We start from the raw sequence: 11281 nt of genomic DNA, 5'->3' as shown, positions 1-11281 counted from the left end.
TTTTGGTTACAAACATTCTTCAAAATAGCAGAAAAAAGAAATCCATACAGGTTTAGAACAACTTAAAAGTGAGTAAATGATGACATAATTTTTATCTGATGGGTGAACATCCCTTTAACATGAATTTGAATTTCTCAAAAAAAAAACTCCAAAAGTTCAGGCGAGATATGTAAATTAATTTTGTTCATTGTAAATGCAATTTATATTTAATGTTTTTTTATGAGTGGAATCATGGCTGCAATAGACTGACCTGGGACACATTAAATGACAACACTTTACATCTGAAACACGAATACACCGTAGTATGTGCTGGGATATGTCTATTGGAAAATTGAGTATTTATTATGCGTTCGAATCAGGTTTGTATGAACAAAAGTGTTCGAAAGAATCGATTCGCGGAAATGAATCGGACATCCCATTAATAGTGCTTTTGGCAAAAACTACAATACCCATGACCTGAAACCGGAAGTTGTGTTTGTGGACATTGCCCTAGCAGTAATTAGAATTGAAAATAATAAAGAACTACATTATAAAATGTACAGTGAATGTTACAGCCAACAATAAAAACAGTATGTTCAGACAACAAACATTGTTTTGGCGTGTAATGTATTTGGTTAAATCATTCGCGCAAGAATATGAGTCATTACCAGATGATGTCATCATGTACAGGTCAACATTAACACTAACCAGTCGACTCGACTTCGAACCTAGTTTGTCTTACTCTTTATGACTTGAGGTAGGATGGTTCATGCTCTTCATTATACCAAAAAGCTTTTATACATAATATATATATTATTTGTCTTACCGACTACAGTACAATATGGCAAAAGTATTGGTGTTAGGTTGCTTTCTAAATGACTGTTAATGTAACACATTTTTTTCATGAAGCTCTGTTGAAGCTGTCAGATATGGAGTTTGAGGAAGAGAGAACTCAGGAAGACATCACAGATGATTCTGGCAGACAAATCCTCATAGGTAAGACATAAGATACATTTATTTACACTTCACCGAGTAACTCATGTCATCGGGAAATTAAGTTGATACAATATAAAAACCATGTTGTAATTCTAAAGGTTATATTTAGCATTTTATGGTTTGTAGTGCTAGTAAACTGTTTAATTTGTTGTCATTTTTACTAGTTTAAAAAATATATTACTTCAAAATTAGCTGAAAATTACAAATTGATCTACTTTGATAAAACTTTTATGTCACCGCCTATAACAAATACTGGAGAGGTGGAGGCTACAATGCAAATGACCTGAAGATGGCAGTGAAAAGCCTTTTTAATTTATTCATGATTTCTCGCTAAGTATAGGTTTGTTTTTTTGAGCAAAATTGCTGTAGGCTTACTGTAAGTGGAGAGTAGAGAATATAATTTTCACAAAGAAAGCACTGCTTCTACACCACAAGTCTTAAGAGCACTTACAGGGACACGCCATTATTGTGCTATTTTCAGTTAAAACCTCCTGGTCCAAAAGCTTTCAAAGGGGAAAATTGTGCTGTGTTTCTGTTGAGGCGAACCAAATTGTCATCTTTTGTTATATGGGGAGTTTTAGTACGTAGTCTGTACCAACCTTTCAGGTAAATGTTGTACATAGAATACCGTTCAAAAGTTTGGGGTTTCTAAGATCTTTTTTTTTTTTTTTAAATCTCTTACTTTCACCCTAACCCTAAGGTTGCATTTATTTGATCAAAAATAAAGTAAAAACTGTAATTTTGTGAAATATTATTACAATTTAAAATAATTCATAATAATTCCTGTGATGGCAAACTGAATTTTCAGCATCATTAGTGTCACATGATCCTTCAGAAAGCATTCTAATATGTTGATTTGCTGCTCAAGAAACATTCCTTATTATTATCAGTGTTGAAAACAGTTGGGCTGCTTAATATTTTTGTGGAAACTGTGATAAAAAAAATTCCAGGATATTTTTGATGACAAGAAAGTTCAAAAGGACCAGCATTTATTTGATTGTAAAAGTTTTTACTGTCACTTTTGATCATTTTAATTTGTCCTTGCCAAAAAAAAAAAAAAATTAATTGAACTGACACCCAACTTTCGAACTGTAGTGTGTCTGTTTATTTTGCCACAACGGGTGTGTAAAAGTAAAAGTGTAGGTGGTGGGTGGAGTTGAAGACATGACTCACGAGTTCAAACATGCTGCACTGAAACCAACATTTGCCCTTAGACGTTTATTCTGTCCCTTGTAAACTTGCATGTTTATCTCCATTTACATCTTCACAAACCACTACATGATGTCTACCTTAACTGCTCTGGGAGAACTTAACTTCTATCTTGTGTTATCAGTTGGTGCATGAATGTATTCATAATCATACTGCGGAATATTCACTTTGCTGTGTGAATGATTTTACTGAACCTTTTTTTCCATTTCCCTTCGTACCAGATGAGATGAAACAAGAAACTAGCCAAAACATTTGCCAGCACTTCCTCTTGGGCAGATGTCATTTCGGAGACAGATGTCGACTGTCTCACAGGTCTGTCAATCACTCTGGATGATAGAGATGCAACTAGCGAACTAGCCTTATGGTAGACATGCTTTATTATCTGTATATTTTCATTTAAACAGCAGTTGGTGTACAGCAGTTGTCGTCTTGTAGCTGCCATAAAAGATGTAAAATTTGATAGATGTTGGGCATACTCATTGAAGCTTAGTGGATAAATAATGCATTGCTCTTTCCTGACTTCACAGCATGCTTGACGTCCCTCAAAGCAAACACTCAGAGGAAGATGAAACAACCATCACAGAAAAGCAGAGCAAGAGCCGGAAAAATGGAAAAAAGATTAATGCTGAAAAGCAGCATATAAAAACTGAGAGGGAAGGTATGATGATGATAGATTTAGTGAGGAAGTGCAGACACACTTTACCTTCCAAATTCACTCTTCATGACTACAAATACATGCCTCTCTGTCTCAGGGTGTAAGAAGAAGCCACGCATGCGTACAGCCGATGATGTCATCTCCAGAATTATATGGGACGCCTCAGTGGACCCAGCTGATTTTGTAGTTGGTCACCTGGACCGCTTCCTTGGGGTGCTGGAACGCCCATTCTCTGACTTCTCATGGGACACTCAGGTGTGTTACATCAGTACTAATGTGGTTCACTATCATGTGTCATGTATGGTCACACCCAGCCTTAACACTCATTTGTTCCTCTTTAGGTGTGTGACTGTGACTTCTCTGAGGAGTTAGCTCTCCCTCGTCACAGGATCCAGTACTTCACCTACAAAGGCCAGCGGTTGTGGGATAGAGACAGTCGCACTGACAGGGTGTTCGGCTCCACTGGGCAGACTATTTTGCCCCCTTTTGGCGGTGAGGATCAGCAGCAAGGTGAGCGACAGTAGGGACTTTAAGCAACAGCTGCTGAGGGAATGGCAACGGCGAACGGAAGTAAACTGTTAACTGCCGTAGCCAAAGAACACATAAATCACTAAGCAACAATAAAGAGGATGGCGTAACGGATCATTTAATTATATGTACAAAAAATGTCATAAAAACAGCAACAGCAGGATTGCTTTTGGAATTAAATGAAATACAGATACCACATAACCATAAAACAGAACATTTAATGATCTAATCAGTCACATGGTAATGACTACGACAAATCAGCTGTTCTCCTGTAGTAGACTGTTACAGGAGAATGTCACGAAGTAGCAGTTAAAGTCGCGCATGCGCAATAGAATGCCAGAAAGCCATTGCCGTTCAATCAGCAGCTGTTGCTTAAAGTCCCCTACTATTATTTTGTCCTAGAAAACAGGCTCTTGGGCAGATGTCATTTTGGGGACAGTTGTCGACTGTCTTACAGGTCTGTCAGTCACTCTGAGTGGTAGAGACTCAACTAACGAAGTAAACCTCAAGCTAGACACATTCACCAGTATTTTGCTCTGTATTGTCCAGCAGTTGGTTACTGGGTCAATGCCATATAAGAATGTCCACACTAAAAATAAAGTCCAGTTTAAAATATGTGTACCAAGTTCTTAGATATGTCAGTTTCATGTCAGTTTCTTATGGTTATGAATAACTTTAATACCATTTTCAAGAAAGGTTTCAATGTAATGACTGTTAGTTTGACCATGTGTTTTTTTTTAAACCCTAGTAACCCTAACCTGGGACACATTATATTACAATAATTATATTATTAATAAAACATAGCAGACAAACATTTTTTTAAAAAATATGAATAAGCAGTAAAAAAATAAAATAAAATGAACAAAAATTGTTCAAAATTTTTTCTTTATTATGATATAAGGACTTTATGCCTTAATTTTAATACAGAAATGAAAACCATGTGATTTTTTAACAAATATAGGACAAAAAAATAGCATCATGCCACTTAATAGTAATATATTGGAATTATTTAATTCTCAGACACACCTGATACTGGACAACATGAAGAGATCACCAACACAGCAGATGTTTCAAATGACCTAGAGCAAGCAACTGACTTTTCTGAAGAACAGGATGAGGTTGTAACTACAATTACAACAACAAACAATAAACAAGAGCTGGAAGATGCCATAGATCACTCATTAACCGAAAATGCCGAGGAAGGAACCAGTGATGACATCTTACCATTGCAACAAGAATCTGCACCAGAAAACAAAAAGATGGCAGCTACTGAAGATCTCAGTTTGAATCATTTGGCAGAGGAGCTATCCATCACTCAGAAAGAAGAACCGGCTGAAATAGTGGAGGAATGGAAGGAGAGCTGGGATGGAGTCAGTGGTCCAGAACCAGAGCCGGTATCATTCGTTCAGCCACAACCACAGCCGAGGCGCCCACCACCACGCAGACCCACTCACTTCATCTGCTTCCGTGTGGACTCTCCCGCTGCTCTCCTGGCCTTCCAGCGCATTCAGAGGAAGGTCCTCTCCCACCTTCCTCAGTCAGAGCCGCTATGGGTGACCCCGGAAACTTTACACATCACTCTCTCTCTGCTTGTTCTCAATAGCCCAGAGGAAGTCAGCGCTGCTGCTGAGCTCCTGCATACCACAGTCAGAAACTCCCACAAACCCCCTATATCTGTGTCTTTCCCCCTAAAACTAAGGCACTTTAATGGGACTGTTCTCCACGTGACCCCACAACCCCTGTCAGATGTCCAGAGCCTGAATTCCCCTCTCCAAGAAGCCTTCCAGGAGAAGGGCTGGCTTCACCGCCATTCCCGATGCCCTTCGTACCATCTCACCCTGGCCAAAGTGAGGAAGCCCATGACAGACAAGATATTTGAAGGGATAGGGGCTATAAAACTGGCCAAAGACGTGAATTTCGGCAAGCTTGAAGTAAATAAACTCTATCTTTGTGTGAATGGTCACACAAACACAGAGGACGGTTTCTATCAGGTTGTATGTGATGTGCAGCTGCCCAATGTGTAAATGTGTCAGAGATGATGGTTATTATCAAATACTTGATGTATTTTAATCATGTGTTTTAGACAAACAGGTTTCCTACAGCATTACTGATTATTAAAGACAATGAATTTAATCATTTTAAAAATATGTTTGCAATAATTTCTAAATGATCTCTGTTGCAGTGAGAAAAGCAGACACTACTCTTTATATTCTTTCTTCTCAAACACAAATTTCGACAACACAAGCATTACCGACATTGAATGTTCTTTATATCTAGTGATATCTTGTTTTATGTACAGTAGTCATATTTCAATGCAGAAGCTAAATTGAATTGAATGGCCAAAGAACTGAATAGCTTTGACACTTGAATTTGAAACGGTTTATTTTATTGTAGATTTCTGTATAAATATAACAAGGTCTTCTCTTACTTGAGGTTTGTGTGTGCATTTCTTAACTCTCGTTTAGGTAAAGACATACAGCATTCACCTAATACTATTTCTTCACGTCCTTGTTCAGTCATTCATTGCAAAATGTTGCTAAAGTGACTTATTTTTGTATGACTTATGGAATTGGACGTGTGTGGCGAGTGTGTAATTTTTTTTTTTTTTGATGAAAGTGGACTGCATATAAATAAGTAATACACCATGTATTTCAGCTATGTTTTTATAGCATAAGCTCTCAATTATTCAAGATCAAACAAACAACTCAGACCAGCCGATCATTTAGCCCCTGGAATGTCTTGAGACCTAGTATGTCCAAACAGAGACAAAAAAAACAACAAAAAAACCCTAAATGACACATTTTATTAATTTTTTTCTTGCATGTATGCGTGTTACAGTAGCAGCTCTGTCTGAGATGTCAGTGAGGAAGTCTTGCATACATAACATAATTTTCTTTCCTCCTGGATACATGCCCACATATATGAATGCTTGTGCAGTCTCTCCATCCCTCCCTTTTGTGCTTCTCTATATAGCACCCTTCCCCCATCCTCACTCGCTTTCTCTTTCAGTGACACAGAAAAACCAACGCCACCCTCCCTCTCATGCATTCATACCCCCCCCCCCCATACTCCCTTGGCACACAAATACCCATCTCTCCATCCCTCGCTCGATCTGTTGTTTTTATTGTATTTTTTTAAATCCTCCTATCTCGGTTAAACCTCTGGGGCCACCGAGAGTCTAGCACCCCTTCGACCCTTTGTTTCACCACCCATCACCTACTTAATTTCTGGTAAATAATCATAAGCATTTTCGGGAATTCCCTGAGAGTTTGTGCTAAACTGAACGGATTACATTTGCAAAACCAATATTGTCTTTTTTCCCCCACAAAATATCCTCCTGTATACGGAGTACATGTGGTTTTCTCACAATCAATCACCTTTCTTTTACTCTCTGTCATTATGAGTTGTTGTGCACTCAAAATACAGTACATGTGTAAATCCCTCCATCCCCTTTTGTCTCTAGCACACAAACACCCACACACTCACACACACACAGAGAGGGAGAGAGAGAGAGAGAGCCAAGTTCAGTCCTGATCATTGGGACCCTCAGGACCACACCGTTTTTTTTGCCATTCACTTACTTAAATTAGACTGTATTGAGTTTTAAAATGGCACAATTAAAATAAATACACCATTTCCCACCCAAAATATTTAGCCAATTTTTTAATACCCATAGTTAGCTAGTATTTAAAGCGAACACACTGAATGGATTTCATTTGCCCTGGATGTTATGGATTTGCTACTTCTGCAGACTGAACATTTATTTTCTGTGGAAACGACATCAACGACAGTTGTGGATTGTTTGAACGCGAATTCTGACTGAGAACAATTAATTTCTGAAGTTTTTTTTATGACTCTGGGCGTCTTTTCGCGCGACTGTGGACGGTGATTCAAGTTCTCAGCGGGTTTCAAATAAAGAGAGTGAAACCGACGGACAGGCGTCGGGATTTGAAGGATTCATCCCTCTCTCTTAAAACATCCCTCAGGGATTCTCGCCTCGATCTCTCTCTCAAGACCTGTTTCCCATCTATCAGCGAACACAAAGACTGGGCGCACACTGGAACTGAAAATACATAGTTTTCTCTTGAAGCCCAATACATCAGATCTCATCACTATCAGGATGCAACCCGTTTTAACGGTCAGCTGTCTCAGTAATAGCATCTAATCGCAAAGTAAATCACACGAGCGTGAGAGACGTGGAAGCACCACATTAGGCTGCTGCAAATTAAGGTGGGCAACCCTTTTTAAATGTGCGATATAAAATTGTATAGCCTGCTGTGCGGTTCATTTGCCGTGTCAATTGGTCTGTGCGAAAATGTATGACAGTTAATTTATTATGTGAGTCCATTCAAACAAAAGATCCATGTAATGTGTCTTGGCGCCCAGACAAAGCGCTAGCGTGGTTAAATATGATTGCCATAAACAAGTAAAGTCAGTCAGAGAGAGATCGATTGGTCCAGTCTCGCACCGGGTCAACTCACATAAGTGCAATCAATCAGTTCTGGCCTATTTTGTTTCTGGTCATTTTGAAGGTTTCATCAATATCTGATTAGGATCAGTTCTGTTGTGTGTGTGGATTGTTGTATATTTACCTATACCTTCATAATAGGCTCCTTTAGTTATTGACACTAAACACAAGTGCATACAAACTCAAACAATGGCCTTCAGTGACCTTTATGAAGTTCCTTTGGACCCTCCTTTGGGCCATCCATCTGTTCTGAGCCACAGCAGCACTAAAAAATGTCCAGTAAAGCAGAAAAATAATTATCACATGTGTATAAAACACATGATTAAGTAATCATTTCAACAGTAATAGCGTTTTTAAATGTTAATGGTGTGTGACAAACTATATCATACCCTCATCATTTTCTTTTTATTGGACAATTATTATTGCTTTCAAGAGATATTCCAGGCTTTGGATATTCATGGAGTTATAAGTAATTAAAATGCTTTTATTTATTTATTAATAGCATAGTTCAGTCTTAGTGACCAATGATCAGTTCATTCATTCTTTATTAAATCAGACTACTGAATTAACCACACTGGCAAAAATATTCTGGGAAGTGCATATAGAATTTTACTCTACTGTTTTTAAAATTTTGTTGGAAAAATATTTCAAGGACATGGTACCATTTTTAGGATACACATATATATCATTGTCATACATTTATGGTTTATTGCTCATGAAATGCCATAGGCTAGAGCTAAGCCAAAAATGGATGCTTCCTCATAGTATCATGAAATGGCAATTCCAACAAATCGAATGACTTTTCAGTGAGCTTAAAATAGCTTGCTTTGGATGACAAACCATCATAATTAATCCTGGAAACCATTTTTGTTTTTTATTTAGCATACTTCTGTTGTGGTTAATTGCAGTGAAGCTAAAGAATGGACGATTGATGTTAAGCATTATTCAATCCAGAATAGAAAAGAATGAAAAAGAAGATGGAAGATGTTTTGTCCCTCTATTGTTCTGCACAAAATTGTTCTTCCTTGCTCCATTTCCAAACTCACATTATTTTCCTTGCGTTATGCAATGCGAACCATCCTTATAACAAGCTGACAGAATGCATCATGTTCAGATGTGCTAGCGTTCCAGTCTGAGTCACAGTCTGCATGTTTAACCGTTCCATAACACCGTTTCACTTTAATTTGGCTTTTATTCACATACAGTATAGGCTACATTTGAGAAGAGGACACTTGTGATAATGTGTACCAACCATATACCACAATTCACCAGCTTATTGTCTTGACCCACTGCATGCTGGTAGTCTTCTCTAAGAGTAAATCAATAGGCATAGCCTACAGACATCATTATGAACAAAAACACATCAGACACTATCGTTAGGGATATTTGTGATGGAGCCTGCAGTTTCTTGTTAATTTATTGATGTGAGATGTGAACTGTTTTGGTGGGATTAAGTGTTCAGATATGACAGACATACATTTGACAGACATGATTTTTGGAAGGTTTCTGTCAACCAAAAGATCTAGACAACTGGGGCAGGGTCAGCTGTTTGTCCAAACAATGCAGGACAGGGGGTGGTGCAAAAGGCACGGTAGTGAGTTTGGTAGACCTGGTAGACACTATGTCATAGTGATGTAGTAATGCATAAAACCTAGCCAGGTCATTTGAATTTTACAAATTCAAGTTATAAAGTCATTGGAATGTATTCCATAAATCAATAAAGGACTTGGTCTATGATGAGTTATTACTGAAAATCTAGATGAAGTCATCTTGTTTTATCATGAGATCATAATTTAAATACAATATAAAGACCCTGATGATATCATAATGATTTTTCCCATCTTGAGAACAAGATTTCAAAATATAGCCCCAGATGAGGTCATAATTATTGTGTATGTCTGATGAATTGTATGATTTTGTGTGTAGAACCCACTCGCCCCCCTCCAAAACCCCATAGTGATGTTGCAAATGTATCAAGATCTAACAGTTGCTCAAGTATCCTCTTTGAAACCTCTTCTCTTAACATTGATGATCTAATCACTTAATCCATGTTGTTTCCCAGTGGACCTCTGTACTGGTAATGAAAACATTTGTGTGTGTGTCTCTACTTAACCTACTTTCAACCTATTCCTTGTTTCCCCTGTTATTTCCGCATGTTATTCCCTTTTCCTTTTTGCTACATTCTCCTCCTTCTTGTTCTGGTTTGTTCAGAGACTTCTAAATGATTTTTCCTCTTTTTCCCCCCCACACCAAAAGATAAAAATCAAGTAAATAAATCAAATCACTTTATAGTCATTCAACCTGGTGAAAACCTGTGGTCCACACACTGCAGTTATTCACATACATGCGAACATAATATAATGTACAGAATTAGTCACCATGAAATCAAAATTGACAATTTTTATTGTTTATGGTATATTACAGTTTGATAAAAATAACCCCTCGTAATCTTTAATCAAATTAACTTCACCCTCTTGCAGCGACATCTCTTCTCTGATGATATGTTTGCTGGTGTGACCTGTCACTCACATGACATCACTGCAATAGCAAACCACAAGCATCCAATGAACCATCCAATTTTTTTGTTCGAGAAGCCGCTTCACTCATAAATGTCACGCAACTTCTATTTCATGCCGACTTTAATAAAATATGTAATATATATGCAATACACAAATTTACAAAATGTTTGTCTAAAAATAAATCAGAAATATAATATAGTATAATATAGAAATGAATTTCACATTTCAATAAATATTAAAATAATTTATGTTTATTTCAGTCTTTATTCAGTTAGTTTATTTTTCTTAAAAAAAATAATACATTTATATTTTTATAATAGATTTTTTTTTTAAATAATTTTTATAGTGGATATATTTCATAATCTGGGTTTAGGACATTTATGAGACTTTAAATGTAATCTATACATAAAAGTATCAAAATAAATGATGTGTAATTAGTTTTTGAGGTAGTTTTAATGTGACTTTCATATAAAACAGATTTCAGCTTCTTTACTCTATATATATATATATATATATATATATATATATATATATATATATATATATATATATATATATATATATATATATACATATAGTAAAAAAGCTGAAATCTGTTTTTAATAAAAAAAAAAAAACCTTTTAAGTGATGTATTATATAGCTGGCTCACAGTCCAATCTTGGTGTTTTCTCTTAAAGGTGCAGTAAGCGATTTCTGAAAAACACTGTTGATATTTGAAATCAACCTAAACAAACACACTCCTCCCATTTTTGCTCCGCCCCCAAAATACACAAACACACAATGCAAGATAATGTTACTCAAAAAATGAAACAAAGATTACGAACAAACGACAAGGAAGAACAAAAAACATTGTACACAAGAATATATACATTACAAGCAAGAGTTTGTTGTTTATTCGCTAGCAGCACACCATCTCCAGACCAACA

At 36.8% G+C, this 11281-nt stretch overlaps 1 protein-coding gene across 1 annotated transcript; it reads left to right on the top strand.

Moving 5' to 3' along the window:
- The first annotated feature begins 453 nt into the window (after positions 1-453).
- Positions 454-6034, top strand: leng9 (leukocyte receptor cluster (LRC) member 9). Its single transcript, XM_081388384.1, has 7 exons — positions 454-736; positions 889-975; positions 2406-2496; positions 2712-2842; positions 2937-3094; positions 3181-3349; positions 4388-6034. Exons 2-7 carry the CDS (start codon positions 909-911, stop codon positions 5389-5391), a joined length of 1620 nt encoding a protein of 539 aa, XP_081244510.1. The 5' UTR covers positions 454-736; positions 889-908; the 3' UTR covers positions 5392-6034.
- The last annotated feature ends 5247 nt before the right edge of the window (positions 6035-11281 follow it).

Source organism: Scardinius erythrophthalmus, assembly GCF_964197995.2.
Source record: "Scardinius erythrophthalmus genome assembly, chromosome: 16".
In the NCBI taxonomy this organism is placed as follows: domain Eukaryota; kingdom Metazoa; phylum Chordata; class Actinopteri; order Cypriniformes; family Leuciscidae; genus Scardinius; species Scardinius erythrophthalmus.
This window is presented reverse-complemented; position numbering and strand designations above follow the sequence as displayed.

What these genes read in the sequence shown, in the direction of transcription:
- leng9 (XM_081388384.1), top strand. Translation starts at nt 909, where the DNA reads ATGGAGTTTGAGGAAGAGAGAACTCAGGAAGACATCACAGATGATTCT. An exon ending in TATAAAAACTGAGAGGGAAG is followed by an intron (nt 2,843 to 2,936) that starts GTATGATGATGA and finishes TCTCTGTCTCAG; the next exon opens with GGTGTAAGAAGAAGCCACGC. An exon ending in CGGTGAGGATCAGCAGCAAG is followed by an intron (nt 3,350 to 4,387) that starts GTGAGCGACAGT and finishes TTTAATTCTCAG; the next exon opens with ACACACCTGATACTGGACAA.